Here is a 20,215-nt window from a genome sequence, read left to right as displayed (position 1 = left end):
TTAAAGGCGCGCGGCGTGGGCTAGGTCACTGGATCGGAAAACACAAATAAAGCCATCAAACGTGCACAGATTTCTGAGTGGTTATATTGCGGGATGAGCTTTTGCCCTAAGCTCGAGACTTATCTGCCACTTTAAAAGCAATTGACAAAATGATGTTGTCAATGGGACACCTCCGCTTGGCAGATGACTTTGGTAGAATGATTCATATTTGTATGTACTTTTTGAGTCATCTTTAAGGTGGCAATAACTGAGAGCAGGCTTTAAAAGGACTTGTAATAATTTTGTATACATTACATTGTAGTAAGATGTAGTTAAGGCTTAAGACTTATCAGACACATTTTGTATAATGATGGGCTAAAAAGGGAATAAAACAAGGACAGTTAGGAATCTTATTTCTTAAGTAAACTCATTTATATCTACACAGTGCACTGTAAAATACAAATTAAGCTATTAGAATTCTGATTTATTCTTTCCCCAGAATTTTAAGTTCAGGCTCGAGACTTGTTTGCCACTCAATGCAATTACCTAGATAAATTTCGCATTGTCTGATTCTTTTATTTTCCACCGAGACAACTTGGCTCTTGTGGAAAATTTCATTTAATACTCTGCCATGGCAACCAGTTGAGGGGGTCCGTATATTTTCTATGTGCTAGTGGGACGTGCAGCTGTTTAAATATTCATTAGCCTGCCGGCACCACAACCCTCCTGTGCCGCAGGTCAGGGTCGATTTGTGCGCCGCAAGTGAGAAATGATATTTGAAATTAATTTAAATCACCGAAAATGTGTGCCGCCAATGAATTGGCCATTGCGAAGGTGCAGTTTTTCGCTGGGATTTCATGGATATTCTGGCCAGGCAGGCGAACGGGAAGGGGCATCAATGGGAAATCGCTTTCAAGACCTTTTGCAGCCATTGTCTGAGCCCCGGTTTATGGCTCTTTGGCCGGGGTTTATGGACGAGTACGGGGGAGCATCGGCGTTCAGATTTTATCGTGCCGGGCGTTAAAAGGTCGTAAATGGCTGCTGTCTGTGGCCTAAGTAAATCAGCATAAAAACCTAAAACTAAATGAAGACAATCAAAGTGTGGCCACGCCCTGAGTTGCATAAACATGCCGTAACATATATACATATAAATCCGTATATATAAATATGTGTCTCATTTAGACATCGGGCCACTTGAATTGAGTCACAGCATCTGGCGGTCTGGCTTGTCGTGGTTTTTGCAGCTCCTCGGCTCTTTGCACTCGAAATTATGCTGTGGCCAGGACTTTGCCTTTTGGCCTCATTCCTCTCAAAATATTTGCAGGCCAAGCAGCAGCAGAGAATCCAGTAGTGGCCCAACAATATGGTAAACTATATAAAAATTTGCCCAGGCCAAGGGACAAAAGGTCGGGATAGCGACATCGTTATTGTCCTCATTGTCCTGGGCCTGGTCAAGTGGCTAGCAGCCGGGACGATGACGAGGACGATATAGCCATATACACAGCATCAGCAGCATTGGGCAAAAACAGCAACAAGGAAGATTTTACTGTCCTAATAAAAGACAAACAAAGGACCTTTTGGGATGGCCAGCCGCCATGGTGCTCTCTCGTATCGCAATTTTCATTATTTTATTTGCCTATAAACGGAGCCATATTTTTTTCTGCAAGTGTATATGCCACATCCTAGCGACCCACACACAGCGTCACTCCATTGGTTTATTTGCCTACACTACACAATTTTAAGCAAAATAAGTAATTAAAAAAGTCATAAAGTGGTCGGTTAGTCCGTCGACTGGCCGTTCTAGCTCGGCAATAGCCCAAGCACCATAAAAATCAATGCCGACAGACTGGGGCCGAAAAGCTGGGGAGGACCAAGTGGATAGTAAGGAGTTGGCCCACCGACACGGCCACCCGGTCAATGGGTCAGTCGCGCTGAGGTCAATTCACTTGACTTTAAACGATAAACATACTCGGCAACAACAAGGCAAACAACTTGTAAGCAATTAAGGCAACGTATTGACTTCTCCTTTCTCTCTGGCCATTTTGCGATGTGTGCGATTGTGCAGGAGAGGTGGTTGTTGGCCAAAAGGCGGAGGTTGTCGGCCAAAAAGGAGGATGTTCGTACAAGCCGGCTGTCGCCAACTGTCTGCCGTTCATATCCTCGCCGTCGTCGACATGGCGATATTTACCCTCACTCCACGCACAGTTAACGATGGGGAGAAAACAGCACTCCCTGATCAGCATATCATGCAACTCGATATCGATTCGGTGGGCAGAAGAAAGACGGTTAATTTGATTTAATTAATTACGGGCTTATGGCTGGAAATGAAATTCTGCATTCGCATTGGGAAAACAAATTTTCATATTTACGCGAAGGGAAATTTGATACTGAAAAGGCAAGCTACCAAAATGTGTGGAAAATAAATGTCTGCTTGGATAATCATGAGATTGTATAATACATTTTCTTCAATTTGTTTACATTAGCAATAGGTATTAATTAAGTGGTTGCATAATTTAGCTTATACATTCTGCATGGAATTATTGAGTAACATTTGTATGAATAAGATTTAACTGAGTAAAGGAGAAGCCGACCTATTTAGCCCACTCTGCCATTGAAGAGCATATCAATTTCGGCTTCTGAATGTCTCAATTGCCCCGTTTAAATATTAACTGACTGTCTAGCTCGAACTGCTGTATTATTGCCCCCACTTTGCAGTTGATCCGCACTACAGTTTTATTTTGCATTTGTGGCCAGTTTTCGGGCGCCACTGGCCAATTAAGGACAAATTGTTTTGTCTTCGCTTTGTGCGGCGCATTTGTTTTGAATGGATTTTTATGCGTATTTTGATTTATTTTAAATACATATTTTTGTGTATTTCCATGGCGTGTGTGTGCCTGTACAAATAAATTTCGGTCAATGCGCTCTGTGCAAAAGTAAAGCGTTTTTATTTTGCATAAAAAGTGTTTATGCGCTGGAAATTGAGGTCGTCAGCGTTTTGGAGTACATGTGAGAGTGCATGTGTCTGCGTCTGTAAGTGAGCGTGTGTATGAGGTACGGCTGTGTTTGTGAGTGGCAAGTTTTGGCTCAGGGCTGAAGTGCCACCACCCCCTTTTACCACCCACACACAGCACCACCACCCACTTTCACTACAAGGGCCTCGGCTAAATGTTTGGCGACATGCTGAATACAGGCACAAAAAATGAAATTCTCCGCCTGTTTGCTGCTGCTCTTACGGCTGCTATTGTTGCCGTGAAGTTGGGCTGTGTTAATGAAATGCGTTTGGGTTTTTTAGCCGGCACAAAGCGCAGCTTGCAACGCTCAACTTGCAACTTGCGGAAGCCGAGCGAAAACTTTCGCGACTGCCTCTCGAAAAAAGAGCCCGCGATTCGCAACTGTAATTAAATGCAGCGCATAACTGCTCCGAGCAGAGGCAGCATTTATATGAAAGAGCACCAACACAGTCAGACTTACACCTGGAAAAATAATTTAATAAAAAAAGGTCTTTAAAAAATATTTTTATCAATTTTTTTACAAAAAATACCTACAATTTCCTTTATTTGCAGGAACGATTTTTAAATATATTTTAAAAACATGTTTTTAGGAAATTAATTACCAAACCAAAATCAATTTTCATTGCGTTCATTTTAACTTTACAAATAATTTTAAAATGGTTATGTATTAACTTTTATTGATATTTACTTTTTTTAAGTGTATCTTCTCAGTGTTTTAATGATTTCGATACAACATAATTTTTTCGCTCGCTGTTTTTATCTTATTTAAATCCCATGCTATGCAAAAACTAACTACAGAATTTAAATCCAACTTTTAGCTTAACCTGAGCATAAGAAAATGGTCATAAATATATCATAGTTGTTAATGAATTTAATTTTCCTGAGTGCAGCGACTTTTGCGCATTTAAAGTATTTTCACTGCTTTTTGTTTTTCTAGCATTTTGACCTAAAATTTTCGCAGCCACCGCACTAATGTCAAGTATGCTGCCGGCAGAGTTTTCACTTCCACACGCGGCAATTATGTGCCCTTTTCCGCGAGTCACTGTGTGTGTGTGTGTTGCGTAATGGAAAATGTGCGAGTGCGTCTGGGCACAGTAACAATAATTGCGGGTAATCAAGTAATGCTCATTTGCCAGGCACAACAAAGTGTATCTGGGCGATAAAGACATCGTGTGCTGGCGGCCGGGTTGCGTCAAATGTGACATGTTAATTCCAGGCGAGCAGGCAGCCAAGTTAACCGCCGATTGAAGTGCGAAGGTCCCGCCGATAAGAACATTTCCTCCCTGCCGACGTGTCGTCTGATTTTCCCCGGAAAAGCCCCCCTCGAAAGCCTACATATGCGTGAAAGGTGCGACACTTGAGAAACGCTTCAGTACCTTAGGTATGCGCAAAAAAATTGCGGCTTTATTGCTCTCAACTGTGAGCAAAGCAAATAGAAAGAGGAAAAAACAACGCTGGCAAGGGGAAAAAATTAGGCAAACAAGAATCCAGTCAAATGTGAAATGAAACGAATTTGTTTTCCTAAAAAAATATTTATTTGCACAAAAACAAATTCAAAAATTCTTAATTCATGGCCACATGAGAAACGTATTTTTAGAAGTATTTTATTTTTCCAATACCAATTATGAGTTTTTCTTTGGCAGGGAAAAATATAGATATTGATGAAAGCCCACACATATAAATTTGAAACTTTAAGTTTCGTTTTTCGTGCACTAGCTTCGCACTGAGGGATTAAGGAATATTTCACGCAAATGCACTCTGCGTATCTGAGAAATTTATGTCTGTGTTTTGGCAATGACAAAAAATACTTTGCCACAGAAACGAACTTAATTTATAGATGCAGAAAAGCAGCAAACTACCATTTAGCACTGACAGTTTGATCTACAGGAAAGGCAACTTTATTACTAAGAGGTTATTTGTTTTGTGAAATTCAAAGCTTGAAGAAAAAAAGTTTCTCAATATTTAAAAAAACAATTTTTCTTAGAATACATTAAAATATGAAAAAAAAGAGACAAACAAAAGTCGAGTATGTACGACAGCGGATTTCGCCGTTTATCTTGCCCTGGCCATCAATATTCCGGAACTTTCGAGCCATCCTCCAGATTCTGGTCCTCGTTTTAATTTATTTGCCATTCTGGCACACACAGCCCCTCGCCCAGATAAACACGCATACGCTTTGGCAAAAGGCTAAGGGAGTTGGCTTTTTAAAAAAATAACAAACTTTTGCTTTGCTTTGTGCAAAGGGCTATGAACAGAGGGCGTGTGTGATGGCTGCTTGTGTGTAGCAGGCTGTCAAAAAGTTACTTATTTTCTTTTAAAAACTTGTAAGTCTTTTTGCGCTTCGCCCTCGACGTCCTGATTGCTCCGCCCTGTGCGATGTTTACACAGCTTTTGCTTTTGATAAGGTTAATCAAAAGTTTTTTAATCCATTCTGCATACAGGCAAACATAGACCGGGCTGCTATACACATTCGCGCGAGGGCAGGATCATCAGTATCAGATTCGTGTGTCCTCATTATACATTAGGGCCGCGCGCGCAAGGAGCCAAAAGCCAAGGCTACTCTTAGCCCGCGGCTCATTCGAACTTTTCGGCGCTGCAAAGTGAATTTCATGAATGCCAAATTATATGTATTTGTTTTCCCTTTCCCGAGCACTGGGAACTAACTGAAAACTCCCCGGCTCGGGCTGTTTAAAAATCGCATAATTTATGTGCCAAAGTTCAGCGAAATCACTTTGGACAGCGGCAAAGGCGACGGCGACGACGACGACGACTCTCCTCTGGTGGCAAAAACTTTGCAATTAAGCTCCGAGAGACATTTGGCAAACGGCAAAGTGAATCGAACCGCTGCTCCTGCCACTTCGGCCCATTAAACCCCACCGTTCGACCTTCACATCCTGGCTTCCAGTTCAGGTTGCAGCCCAGGCAGCAAGCAGGCAGGCAGGCAGCTGCAACTTTAGCGATAACTTTAAATCATCTAATTATGAGTAGCAGGCATTGGACAAGCAAAAAACAGGAGGTGGAGCTGTGTAGGGGCAACTGCCAGTGGCAGCATTTAATTTCCGCTGTCTCAGCTCAGCCGCTCACCTCCGGTGTTTGCCGCTGGCGAGAGGGAGTCCTTCGAAGGACCCCTCGAAAAGCAGCCCCCAGCCCACCGACATAACTGACACTTTACTTCATTTCTGCTGACTGGAATTAATGGCTTTTGTTGGCATAGTTTTAACGCTTGAAGTTCGGCTGCCGTGCTGTGTGTATAAAATTTATGTTCGAATTTATTGCAAAGTTTATTAGACAATTTTTTTGCAAAGTAATTTTCGCCCAAGAAACCGAAGGGGAAATTTTTGTGAAATTTATGAGCTCCATAAATGACCAGCGAGGGGAAAGGGCAGTCCGGCTGGCCGGGCTAGAGGGCCCACGCAGCGTATGAGCAACGTGCCAATTGCCATGATTTCTGTGCCACCCAGCAGGCCAGAAGGCGGCCGGCAGGACGAATGGCAAGGAGTTAAAGGACCTGACAGCGTAAGGTCGCTCGGTAAACGCTCTTCACATTACGAAATGATGTCGGCTGAATGCAAAAATCCCATAAATATGAATGAGCTGGCCGTGCAGAAGCCGAGAGCGAGCGAGAGATGTGGGGATGTCCTTACCGCATCCTCAACCGCACACCCTGCGCCTTCACCGGGCCATTGCCCAACTGATGTACTTTATTTGTTACAACATATTTAACTGTAGTTTTCCCCCGAACCATCTCCAACGTTCTTTTTTCCTGTGGGCAGGCTTTTAGTTTCAGTTTTCTGCTTCTGATTTATGGCGGCGCAGGCAAAACATTTCAAAAAGCCAACCGAGTACCGAGAAAACTGTGTCAGGGAGCAGAGAGGTCAGGTTGGCTTTTGGGGGCTCGGAGGCTCAGCGGCTTGGTAGGGGCCAGTCAGAACTTTTCCTCATAACTTGCTGTCCATCCGCCTGCCACTTGTTGTGTGTGCCTCTGTGTGTTTGTCTCTCTCTCATCAAAAATGTATTAACGAGCTTGCATAGCAGAAGAATTTTATCTGCCGGCGTTGATTTCATTTTGAGTCCCTACTCCTTGGGGCAACCCCCCACCACCCGGCTGGCCAACATTTGACTTAGATTTGTATCGCTGGCGCTTTCAACACGTGCATGCAAAGTTATTTGTGGCAGCTGCGACTCGAGGCGCCGCTTTTCCTTCCGGCAAAACTTTTAATGGCGCATTATTTCAGGCCATAAATTATGACTAAGGCCGAGCGGCGCGTATTAACCGCCCGGCAGATAAAAACTGTTGGCATTTAACAAAGTCAAGTGGCGCCAATGACAAAGCTCTTTGACATCCACGCTGATGAACCCAATGGAGTTGCGACTCCTGAGTTCCCCCAAAAAAAAGGTGCATTTTCCCGCGGCTTCGCCCCTTTCATTTGGCATCTAAGCAAGCGGAAACTGTTTTGGGGGAAAAAGGGAAAAACTTTCATTTCCAGGCGTGACGCGATCTTGTGCAAAAAGTTTTCCCAGTAACACACAGCAAGGAGAGGCGAACTCAAAAACAAGGCCACAACAACACACAGAAAATAGTGCGCACAAGTTTCAAATGCCACTTTATCTTGCGGCTATGCTACGCCTAGAAGCGGGCTATACTTTACTTCCTCCCACTCTTTTTGGGCTGGGGCTGGGGGGATGGACGATATTTATGTGGCTGCTGCGGATTTTTGAGCAAAATAAGCAACTACCCAACGAAAAAGTTATGAGTCTTGTGTCATAAAATGCCACCGAAACGGCGGATGCGATTCCACCTGCATGGCCATTGCTTAAACGAGTGTTTGTGTGCGCGAAATGTTTATGCACAAGCTCATTTCACGCTTCCGCTTCCGTTTTCTATTACGTAAGAGGAGAAGACCGCACAGCACAGCGCCGCGTGGCGAAGAAAAAACAAAATCATAAATTTGTAATAAAATAAATATTCCTTTATCCCCGTGCAGTCTTCGCACAAAACATAATTTTGGCTTAAGTCAGAAGACCAGTTCCCAGAGGGTTCTTGCCTTCTCGGGGCAAACAATGTTTTTGGCCCGACTTTGTAACTTTGTCGCAGCAAAAAATTAGCTAAAATTGAATTAAAAGCGTGGGGCTAATGAAAGCGTATATTTTCGGCTTGCTAATCAAATTAAATGCAGTCGGCGGAGGCGGAGACGGAGGCAAATGGAAAAGGATGCGAGGATGTCACGCAGACCAACATTAACCCCAAAACGACTGAGGGGGTGGGCGTTGGCCTGGCCTCGCTTCAATCTCGGCCTGGCTTGTCACGATGCCACGCATCGTGTCGCCTACAATGTGGCAACATAAAACTATTACCACGACGACATGAACACAACTCCTAATTACCCAGGGATTTGCATTTGTCTTGCGACGTGCACGAAAAACACACACAAACTGAGAGATATATGTGTGTATGGTAAAATAGGATATGTGGCATGTTGTTGGGGGCGTGGGTGTCATAAACGAATCTTATCTGCGGCGCCTTTTTCTGGGCTGCCACGCCAACCCGCCCAGGCGCTCGCCTGTCTCCGGCATGCAATCCCTATCACTCGCTATCTTCTGGTTTTCCTCTTTTTTCCTGCTCTTTTTCGCTTTAATTTAACGGCTTGTAGCGGAAACGCAGCCGCCATTTTCTTTTCACTTCATTGCCATCGTTGGTGCTTTCGTCACTTACCCACCCCCAAGGCCCACCCACACTGCAGCAACCCCTTGTGAAGGCCTCACTACTTAGCCCCAAAAAGTCATTAGCTTGTCTCGTTTATCTTTTAATGAGTGTAAAATAAAAACGACATGCGAGCGGCTGCTTAACAGCTTACCAAAAATTCCCGGCAGAGGCAAATTATCGGGGCTGTTAAGACTGCACAGCCCACTACCCCAGTTTTTCCACTTTCCCCACTCGACTTATCTCTATCCAAAGTCAGGGGCCAAGGAGCTGGGTAATCTAAAAAGGCCTACTAATAGGCAAATGCCCGTCATTAACCCGATATCCGGAACAATGATGCCAGCCATGAGCATGAAAAAAGTATATCGAGAGGAAGGCTTCAAGGGACGTTGACTCTAAGCATGTAATATCCTTATCCATATACAAAATATCAATTTATATAATCTAATGATAGATAAATACTTAAATTTAAGGGGATTCAGAGCACAGACGTGTGGGGTAAAGAAAATGTAAGCCTTTAATTGTCTTGTTTAAGTTGTAAGGAAAATAAAAAATAAAATAGTTTAAAATCTTTTAAATATATTAGAATTCATTTTTTAAACCATACGAATTACAAATTAAAAAATTTAGTCTTAGGAAACTAACCTATTCTTATAAAATAATTATATATATAAATTCGTAAATACTTTAAGCAAATAAAATCCGAATTTATAACCTTGCAGTCTCAGTATGACACCCTAATCCGATTGAATACATTTGAACAAGAAAATTAGATTTTATTTTCCGAGTGCAGCTTAAGCATTTTTGTGCTCCACTGCACTGGCCATAGTTTATTCAGTTTTGCGCTGGATTATAAGCGAAATCTTTCGCCTCCACTCTTGGGAATGGCCCTGGTCTCCATGATTCTTAAAGATTATGCTGCGTTCTTCTATTGCCAGCCAGCCAGCTTCCCTCATTTGTTTGGCTCCCTTTAAAGCTGCTCCCTAACTTCCCGCTGGCTTACTATTGGAGCTGCTGATGCTGCTCCTAATCTCCAGCTTCTACTTAACATTAAGCTTGCCTTTAACCAACACTTGCACACAAATCAAGTATACGCACTGGTGGCCGGCGACTGACCAGCAATGTTTTAGTCACTCCCCGAAGGAAGGCAGCCATTTCCCAACGCCCAACTCCCAACTCCCAACTCCCAGTTCCCAGACCGCCTCTTCCTGTTTATTCTTAAGCTGCCACTTAATCCAGCCACTTCATCCGCTCCACACCCATTCCGTATCCTATACCCCATACCATTCCCCTGGATAAACTGGCACGCCCCTTTTTTGCCGGATTTTGTTTGCGTGCTCACCGGGCGACGGAATACGGGTAATACTGGTTATACGGAAAACGGTTACGGACTACGCTACGCATTTTTTTGTTGCCCCGGGTTTCCTTATCCTCGCCATTTTTTTTGTCGCTACCGTTTGGCCCTTAATTAAATATTAAATGCGCCTAATTGCGCATTTCATAACTCAGGCAACGGCAGGTAATTAATTATTTACGTTCAACTAAATTGAGCAGCACCAGGCACACGACTCACGCACAAGTTTTCGGCGCCCCAGGCCACCGAAAAACAAATATGTATGGCATGGGTATGGTGGAACACAAAAAATCGAGCCATGGATGGATTTAACCCAAGTTTTTGGGGGCGGGCCGGGGTAACATGTAAATTAATATGTCTGCGGCAGGCAAAAGGGAGATAGATAAACCTTAAAGAATAAGCAGAGGCCTAGTTGACTTAACATGCGTGACTTTGATGTTCAAACTTAAACCAGACGAGCCCGCGGGGCAGTTAAGCCAGTTAATTACGCGAAACTCGTGAAGAAGCTAGCATAGTGCTGCTCGTGCGTAAACTGAGCGACTGGCATGATTAGCTTTGGCATTTCGCACACAGACAACGCCCAAAAAACAATCCGAAAGCATCGAAATTAAAACCGAGAAATCACAGAGCTGCCCGTCCATTGTTCGGCCACAATTTGCACAACTTTTGGCAGCCAGTGGTTAGGAAACTTTCACATAGAATACACACACAGAGAGTGGGGCTGCTGCAAGGATGGGGACTTGCTCCAGAAACTATTTTCATAAATAGCGGCGACCAGCGCCAAATGCAAACACAGTCCGTCGTCCCGACGTCTGGTCTCCTGGCTTGTCCTTCGGTGCCACGCCCTCGGCCGGGCACCCTCCGCCCTCGAAATCACATCGGTAGCCATGGCCATCGCCGCCGTCGCCGCCTTCTGGCCAAACTCCTGACAGCCGCCGGACAGCCGGCGTGAATCCTTTAAGTTTCTTTTGTTCGGAATGTACTAATGCCGGTTTTTCACTATGTGATTTATCGGTTTCGAGGTTCACAGTTCGAGTTTCAAATGCATTTTCCATGTTACCCGGCTCCGGGTCCGCTGTCAGGCTCTGGAACTCCGAGCTCGAGTGAGTGAGAGGGAGAGAGCAGCCACACCGAACTTCAAATGGCTTTGGGTTACCTCTCATTTCATTCCGGACTCCGGAGCATTCAGGTCCGGAGCACCCTGCGTGGGTGGCCAAACTATTTGGCCTTAAAATTGTCAACTCATCGCAAAGAGGAGTACTTTTCGCCTGCCATAATAACTGAATGATAAAGTTTTCGTGCGAAAATGGTTGGGAGCAAATTGGACACAAGTCGAGTTTCAGCAAGTCAAATATTCTATAACATGGGCTTAAGTGAGTGGCAGTAGCTTTTAACAGCTAGGAGTATGGCTCTACGTTTCCTAAATTAATATTATATTATAGCTTTTAAGAGAACTGTAAGAGTAACTTTTTGCCACTATATACGAAGCCAATACTAGTTCAATTTTAAATTATCAAGACCACTTTCATCTTAAAAATCAAAACTAAGAACTCTTCCAACTCTATTTCATTATCTCTAAATCTCCCATAACAAATTTGAGAATATTTACGACTTGAATCCAAAAACATTTCTTCTAGAAAAAAGTGGGAATGCGACATTAAGAAAGTTTTTACTTGATTTTTACTCTCTTCTCAAAATTTAGAATACCTAAATACCTGGTTGACTCCTGCAATTTAGCATAATTTATATTAGCTAGAGCCAAAAGCTAATTAAAGGGTTATTCGAAATCATTTAGGCGATTAAATTGAACATTTGCCGGCCAGATCTAATCACATTTGGGCTGCCACCTCACGGCTGAACGGTTGGATACGGAGACTACAATCGACGGACAGCGGCTAATTAGGCTCTGAGGTTACGGTCGCCCAAGTCACAGTGACAAACCGCAATCGGCGTTTTGATTAAATATTGACTCGAAACGGACTCATGACCACGTCTTCGGCGGCTGGCTATCGCTCTGCTGTCTGCAAACAATTACGGCTAAATTCATTAGTGAGTCGTGCATAATTAAGGGAACCGGGGAACCGGGGGACCGAGGAGAACAGGAGGCGTGACACCTCAATGGTGGGCAATGGCGGGCCTTTGAGCCTGGAGATGCATATAAGTGTTTGGGAGGGGGCGATGATGATTCGCATCCTCGGAGGAAGGAAGCAGACCGTTTGATCAGTCAGGGCATAAAAAAGAAATCAATGTCCTTGCAGGAAGTGCCTTGGCAATTTGCAATCCTTTGTGCCATTACACAAAGCTTCCGCCGTCTGTATCCTGGCAAAGTGGTCGTGCTGCCGGGCTCCTCGATCCTAGTTGGGTTTAGCCTGCAGCTAAGCGCTGCTGCAATCAAAGCGTGGCGTTAGTGCTCCGAACCAGCAGAAGCAGGAGCATTAATCCTTCATTGGCAATCAGGAACCTGTGATGAACTCGCCTTGCTGCCCTCCATGGCCCCCTCAAAAAAGCGGAAGTTGTAAAAACGCCAACGCCGCACAAAGCAAACATTGAAGGGAATTTTCGGGCCCCGACCCCACCGCCAGCGGCTTCCTTTCCAAAGATGGGGGCTAACCAGTGGCACGGAACCGATTATAGTATGCTGTATTTGGATTCTGGATTCAGATCCGAGCCTGCGGGGCATTCGTCAAACGACGCATCAAGCGAGGCAATTGTTTCGCCAAGTTTCTTTCTCGCTTTCACTGTGTTCATTATGTACTTTCCGAGCTCCTTTCAGTTCTTTTATTTTCCTCTCGTTTCAATTCGTTTGTCCCTGGTCCTTGGAGCAGGGAGCAGAGGGGGTGTTATCCGCCCGAAGAGGGGAGGATGTGGCATAAACACTGATTGATTGATTAGAGGCTTGAGCAGGAGACGGCACAAGTGCTCCTCGACGACTCGCACGGGGCACTAAACCTAATGAGAAGCCCTCGAGCAAGTGTCGCATCAATCAAGGACGCATTTAATGCGTTATAAGTGTGTGCGTATGATGATAGCAACGATTTCTCTTGATTTGCGATTATTGTTTAGGTGTATATGCTCCGTCTGACAGCCGGCGATTAGCAAAGTGGATCAGCGAAATGAATGAGTTTTGGGCTCGACACAGCTGACTGAATCCTTTAAGTGGATCCGGCCTTAAAGCCGTCCCAGTTTCAGTTTCAGTTTCAGTTTCATTTTCAGTTTTTCCCACACAACAATGGCAATCTCCCCTGGCTGGGCGAACTATGTCGACGTGGCCAGCTCAAGTGTCGGCGATTGGCATCAATGGCTCCGAAATCGATCCTAACTGGACATCCAGAACAGAGCTTACCTGCTGCTGGCTCAGCATACGGGCCTGTCATGGCTTCCGCATTAGATACCGGTCAACAACCGCTCTCCAGTAACAACTTTTTTTCATACACTAAAAAAATTGACCAAGAATTGATTAAGAATGTGTGCACAACTGCAAACGATAATTTACTCATTGTATTTCAGTTAAAGATCTCCATTAGTTAATGGACCGCAGAAAGAGCAATCGACAACCTAATCATATTTCACATCTCCACTAACAAAAAAGAATGTTTTAATTCGAGTGTAGCTGTTATTGCACAAACACCAATAGACTCTTTTGTGCCAACTATTTCATGTCATTCCGGAAAATCATATCAATTGGCTTGGCCACTGGCTTTCAACAGTCAGCATGATGGTTATACAGATGGGTTGCTGACGTGTCTACCAATCCCCACCTATTCTATTGCGTCCCATCCATTTCAACTTCACCGATATGCCCACGTAGAGATACTTTTGCCCCCTCCATCGTCCATTCGTGACCGAGTCTGTTGCCCCCCTGGCAAAGTGCTCATTATCAGCTGAAATGTTGTCAATTACGGATTTTCGTTTGTTTTGTTTTGATTTGACTTTCAATTGAATTTCTCCTTGGAATTTGAATATCCGGCATTGTCCTTTGTCCCTGGCCTCGTTGCCATCGTCACGAGCGGTTGCCTTCCCAAGAATCCAAATCCCCCCCGACCTCTCGAGCTGGGAAACCATTTCCCATTAAGCTGAGCGCCCTTTTCAAAGCTGACTGCTTATGATGAGCCGGGCTCTTATTGGGAAACTGCAAACTTTGTACATAAAAAATTAATTTGATTATTTTTCCCCAGCGCTTAGATTTCCGTTAATGACGCCATAATCAACTGTTTTATAGCACTTTAAAAAAGTTAATCCAGCACACATATACATGCACTGGACATTTTATTAAGCTGGAGCTGTAACTTTTTTAATTACACCGCCGGAGGGAAAAATGCTGTTGCCACTTGGAGAGCGCAGAATAATTTGTTAATTTACGCTGTTTATTATTTTGATCTACGGTCCTCGCTGGCTTTTCCGGGGAAAAGCCAACCAAACACATACACATTAAATCAAATTATTCAATCTTATTTAACCCTCCAGAGAACACAGGGCGGTTCGGTTAGGGGCATTATTTTGCTATGCGTAGAAATTTCAATTAAAATCATAATGAAATATTTGGAAACTTGTTTTTATCAAATTTGAGCCGGACTACAAATTTTGTGAATTCCTTATGGCGGAGAACACAAAGACAATAGCCAGGAACAAAGGGTGTGCCCGGGGACGGGGCATTAGTTCGGCAGGATATCATACCCCCCGTTGCCAGCCAGGCAACCGCAAAATAATTTCCCTTAGTGCCCCGAAAGCAGAAAGGCTATTAGTCAGAGAAAGCCTGCTGCTGCTGTGGCTGCTGCTCCTGGGCCAGGATAGGGCCATTCAAACAATAACACCGAAACATTAAAGTTCAAAATGATGACCCGAACATAATCGACTTGCCTACAATAATATTTAAATTTAATTTAAATGCTCACATGAGGGCATTTAACAGAGTCGATCCGGAAAACCCACAAGCAAACAAATCGATGAGGATGTCCCTCAATCTGCCGGACAATTTGCAAAACGATATGCTCGAAATGGGGAAGGTCGTTGGGCATGCAAAATGCAAAGGCAACACTTCTTCGCCCTGCTTCCTTGGTCCTTCATCCTGGGTCCCTCATCCTGGGGGTGTGTAGGTTAATGCGTTTGTTGTTTTTGCGGCAGAGGGACTGCGACTACGACTACGACGACGATAACTTTGAGTCGCATGCTTAAAAGCACAAAATGATTGGAAGGCCACCCCGGTCCATCCACTCTAATGGCATTTTATTGCTGGGTTTTGAATCTGTATCTCTCTGTCTCTTTGGTCCTCTGTTTATTTCGGGGGATTGCCGTCCAAAATTAGTAGCAAAACGCTATGCGCACTCGACCTTAAGACGAAGAACGTTCAGTTGGGAGTGCAGTAAATGACATATAAGCCCCGACCCGGGCTTAAGTGCTTGGGGCGCCCTGAGTTAATGCGTTGATATGATGATATCATTATCAAAATATCCTCCTCTGAACGCAGCAGCCATAAGCTTCACTGTTCGCCTGCGGACCATTTGTAACTTTTGACCATTAGCTTCTGTTTTTGCGGCCAAATGGAAGCCAAACAATTGGTCTTGCTGATTTTGTGGTCTAATTGATACAAGAAGCAGTCGTCTTGTCCTGTCAGCCAAGTTACAAATGCAACCAGCAACTGACAATTGTTTTCAATGTTTTGGTCAGCAGCCACCCGGCTCGCACCTCTCCTCCAGGACGCTCCTCAGCTGTCCTCGACGGTCCACAACGGTCCACATCCAATCTATTTCAGTTGTCAGAGACACACACAATCTCCTGAATACAGCCGAATACAGCCCCCAGCTGTCAATCAGTGGGTGTCCTGATGCATCCGTCTGGTCTGCCCTGCTCCGGCTTGGTTTGGGCGTACGCTGCGTATGCTTAATGCCATTTGGCCCACACACACACTCACACGCAGACGCACACAGAGAGTGCCTGTGTTGTATGCTGTTTAGTTAAAGGTTTTTGTCTTGTTTCAAACTTTTTAAGCACGTCGAGCTGTTGAAACTTACGGACGCGTGTCATTGAAAGCCTTACAAAGTTGTCAAACGGGAAACGGGGACATAGGATGTACTATATAGAGAAGTACCGGGGCTACACATAGAAACAAAGAGCACTAAGATAGAGGATAAATAGACTGAAGATGGGGACTAGATGGAAGAGCAACATTTCAATTTGCTGCCACTGCTGAAACTTTGACAAGTAGCCAGCCAGTTATCAATAAGCCTGAGAGCATCATCTCAAATATGATTATACTGTGCTTCAAACTTTTTCTCATGCACTGCAACTCTTTACAGCAGCAGCAGGAGCAGCAGCAGCAGCAGATATTGCGACTGTAGCGGCAACAAACAGACATGGCCAGCAAAAGGATCCGGCCAGTGGGCGGAGAAGGACGAAGGATGAGCCACGCCAGCCGACCGGGAGCCTTGCATACGGCATTCAATATGCTGGCGTTGAGCTGGATTATAATCTCCGAGTTATTGCTCAGTGGTAAGTGTTCAAAAGACCCATATATAAATGGCATATTGCTGGGTTTCCGCTGCCTTTTTCCCCGCTCCTTTGGCCCCGGCTCTGTCATGTTAAACAAGCTGAATTTATTATGCCAACTGCGTGTTGCGGGGGCGCGGTTAAAATTGATTATTTAATCTACCAAATAACAGTTCATATTATGCACTGACTCACCCAATGGCCAACCATATCAACCAGACCAGTTCGACCAACTCTTCCGCCGACCGACGATTGGGTGAAGTAGTCAATTTATTAAATGCCCCGGAGTCGGCCAGCACTGGCCTTTGATTAATATTGGTTTGTTCAATTAAAGTTGCCATAATTTGGCCAACCACATGCCTGTCACTCCACTTGCTTCCGTCGCTCCCTCGGAGCCCGGAACCCACAAATCGATGAAAAGTTTTCCAATGACATGTGTGAAGCGTTGCGGGCACAGTTCATTTATTGAACACAACTGCCCTTCGAGCCTGAAAGTAGTCATATTTATAGCGGGCTTTTATGAGGAAGGATAAGAAGGATGTGTACTTGCAGAGTAATACGAGTTTAAAAACCTTTTAATTTTATGTAATCAGTGTAAATTACCGGAACTTAATCATGTACTGGGTTTGAAAAGCAAGTAAAGATGTGATCCTTTAGTAAAAAATGTTCTTATGGAATATATGGGTGTGTGTTTATGTTTTATGATCGGACTTACCTCAATTTCGCAAGTTCCACGACCAAGTTCTGCAAGGGTGAGGACTTCAGATATGTTCCCGGCTCACCAAACTGGCTTATTGACCAATTAGTACCAAATAATATTGTTAGCACTATCAACAAAACCAGTAATAAGACAAATTTATTTAAGACTGTAAGTTCCCAGCCCGCTTTAGGATTTTCACAACACAGAAGAAGAAGACAGTCGATAACCAGGGCTGCATCACAAAGTATATGATCGGATTATCGATTTTTAGTTAAGTCACGGAATATTTTTGATAAGTGTAGAGATCACGGTTTTCCAGTATTTGAAAAACTTGTTTTAAATTTTATTATAATTATATAATTTTCTATACCGCTCTGTCAACTTAAATGCGATTTCCACTGCCTACTCTTTTTTAAAATACATTGAAATATAAATTACTCTCCTTAATCGTTTTAAAAATCATTTAATTTAAATTCCATATCCCGATGGCAAAAATAACACTTTCCGCTCTGCACTCAAATTAATTTTACACGCTGTGCTTATGCCATAATCATATTGGCCTATCTCTTTAGTGGCATTTATTTAAATTTCCAATTGATTCGCCTGAGCCATGGTTTATTGTTGATAATTGTGGCAACTCGTGTTGAATTCCGCAATTCGCCGAGTGCCAAATGAAAAAGGCGAATCGAAAACGAAACGAAATGGAATAAAATAAATAAATTGCATTAAATGCAAGTCGAATTTGGGCCGAGCCCCTCGACTTTGTCATAAATTAACATGCAAGTGGAGTTCCCAGTAGTTCAGCGGCGGATCCTTTCCTTTGCCGCCTGGCTGGGTAATTGGGTTTTATTTTCGACGGTTTTTTATTTTTATTTTTTAAACCGAACATGTCCCTTTTTCCCCCCATTGGCCTGGCCAGGCCATAATCGAATTCGTCTGGTTGCGTATGCGCCATGTGGGACTCGTCAGTCGGAGGGCTCTACGCTTAAACGACTTTTGGGACATATCCTTTAACATTAATGTTTGCCACCGCACTCTTGCAGCTCACTGCCTGAAGGATCTGAAGATATTTGTGCCGGAGGCCGTCCTCATGGGAAATGCAGCGACATTGTCTTGTCAATACGATTTGGAGCAGGTAAGCGACACTTCCTCGAGGAACAGCAGCCGTGGATACAGTAAGGATGCGCAGGATATTGTCGTCGGCGGCATGCTTAATTATTATAATTACTTGCACTTTGTCTTGGCGCCGCCGTCGTCTATTGTCCTTGCCGCTCCTTCCGCTCCTGCAGGTGCTACAGATCCGTCTGCAGCTCCTCACTTTCCCCACTCAGGCTTTTCATTAACGCATTTTCCCTCCGCTCCTCCGCAGGCGGCGCTCTACGCGGTACGCTGGTACTTCGGCCAGGAGGAGTTCTACCGCTACGTCCCCCGCGAGGCCAAGCCCACATTTGTCTTCGCCGTCGCCGGCATTAATGTTGATGTAAGTTAAATTAAGCATGGGATCGCACAATGCGCTCAAACTGCTCCTTTTTCCACCTATTAAGAAGGGAGCTCCCTGGGTTTCAGGGTATTCGCATAGCATCAGAACGAATTCGGTCGCATTCTATAGGATGAGAGAATTCATATATCAACTTCCCGTTTTCCCTTTTAAAAAAAGTGATCATTTATATAACTTAAAAGAATAAAATAATACTACAGTCTGTTATTTAGGTAGTATTTTATCAATTTTCTTTTTTCCCTTAAAAGAAAAACATTTTAAAGATACTCTAAAATATAAAGTGTAATGAAAAATATATTAAAAATCTTGCTAGGAAAATCTGTTTTGTACCAGAAAAATCCCTAGAGAATTTCTGAATCCCTCAAATACAACAAACCTTTAGAGCAGTTCCAAAACCCAATTGAGAAATACATACCTACAAAGTATTTTAAAAACAATCCGTATCTTCCAACAATTAACCACTGAAATATGCTAACTAGTCCCAACATTTTGCAAGCTATAGGTACCTTTTACGTTTTTTACTGAATCAGAACTTTGTATCTCCTAGTCGGGGGTCTCGATCATACACACATGTTCCTTTTTTTCTCGCCCATTGTCGGCTTAATGGACAAATCACTGGACCAGCAGGGCATGTGTTTCGTTCGGGCCGAGTTTGCATTTCAACAAATGCAAAATGGGAAAGCATTCAAATGTTGTGCAAATATTTAAATGCGGACAATGCCGGGCAGGGGCTCTTGCCTCGGGCAGTTGCAGTTGCAGTTGCTGCGAGCATCTTGCCGCCGCTTTCGGTGTCACCCATTTTATTTCTATTGCTGTGCAATATTTGTTCACTTTTATTTACAATATTCGGTGGTGTTTTGCATTTACAAGTGTGCATGTGTTGTCTGTGTATGAAATATTCCGCTCTACAATTTGGAAAGTGCCACCACACACACACGCACTCACACTCGCAGCTGGCTGAAATATGGCGAAAAGTGCAAAATAGTTTATGGCGCGGCTGCTGGCAAACAAAACAAGCAAATAAACAAACAAGTCCGGCAACAAGGAGGAGCGGATAGAATAGCCCACCTAGTACCTACTGGCGAAAAATGCCCGGCATTCGCTGTTCCATGCTGCACTCATTAATAAAAACAACAGCCGCAAAGTAAGCGATAAATTATTCGCCCAGAGTCCGGCGTGAAAAGTGGCGAAATTTTTCCGACACTATTTAAAAATCACCGTACTTCTTCAGCTGTCTTGGAAAATTCATGGCCGGCCAAGATGGGTTTTCAAATAAGAACAAGTAGTTTATGTGTGCTACTCAAATGGTTTCTTATTAGGGAAAAGTATCCTAGCACTAAAAAATTGGTTTATTAAATGTAATATTTTATCATCATTTCAAATCTGTCATTTTAAATATCTTAAAAATTAGATTATGATCATCATTTAAAATATATTAAACATGTGTCATTAATTTAATGTTTTATAAATTTTGAAATTGTACGAAAAA

The 20,215-nt window shown here is 43.7% G+C and overlaps 1 protein-coding gene and 1 long non-coding RNA gene across 7 annotated transcripts in view; one reads left to right on the top strand and one right to left on the bottom strand.

Moving 5' to 3' along the window:
- The window catches only part of LOC108024736 (uncharacterized), a 61,560-nt gene that overhangs the window by 31,204 nt on the left and 10,141 nt on the right, over positions 1-20,215 (top strand). For 3 of the 5 annotated variants that reach the window (XM_050889077.1, XM_050889076.1, XM_017094833.3), the window contains 3 exons: positions 16,342-16,531; positions 18,272-18,363; positions 18,598-18,708. In XM_050889077.1, coding sequence (XP_050745034.1) covers positions 16,396-16,531; positions 18,272-18,363; positions 18,598-18,708 — 339 coding nt within the window. In that variant the 5' untranslated portion in view covers positions 16,342-16,395. Of the gene's footprint in view, positions 1-16,338; positions 16,532-18,271; positions 18,364-18,597; positions 18,709-20,215 lie in introns of all 5 variants that reach the window. The other 2 variants (XM_050889075.1, XM_017094832.3) reach the window with 1 other exon arrangement.
- On the bottom strand, positions 16,671-17,568 carry LOC108024737 (uncharacterized). Of its 2 annotated transcripts, none has more exons than XR_007764667.1 (3): positions 17,244-17,568; positions 17,101-17,179; positions 16,671-17,016 (listed from the first exon to the last, which is right to left on the bottom strand). It is a non-coding gene; the product is annotated as an uncharacterized LOC108024737 (long non-coding RNA). The 2 variants fall into 2 exon arrangements; XR_001768181.2 differs by having other exon boundaries at positions 16,676-17,016; positions 17,075-17,179.

The sequence above is a fragment of the Drosophila biarmipes genome, chromosome 3R, assembly GCF_025231255.1.
Source record: "Drosophila biarmipes strain raj3 chromosome 3R, RU_DBia_V1.1, whole genome shotgun sequence".
In the NCBI taxonomy this organism is placed as follows: Eukaryota; Metazoa; Arthropoda; class Insecta; order Diptera; family Drosophilidae; genus Drosophila; species Drosophila biarmipes.
The sequence above is the reverse complement of the archived record's forward strand: the minus strand, read 5'-3'. Positions and strand labels throughout refer to the sequence as shown.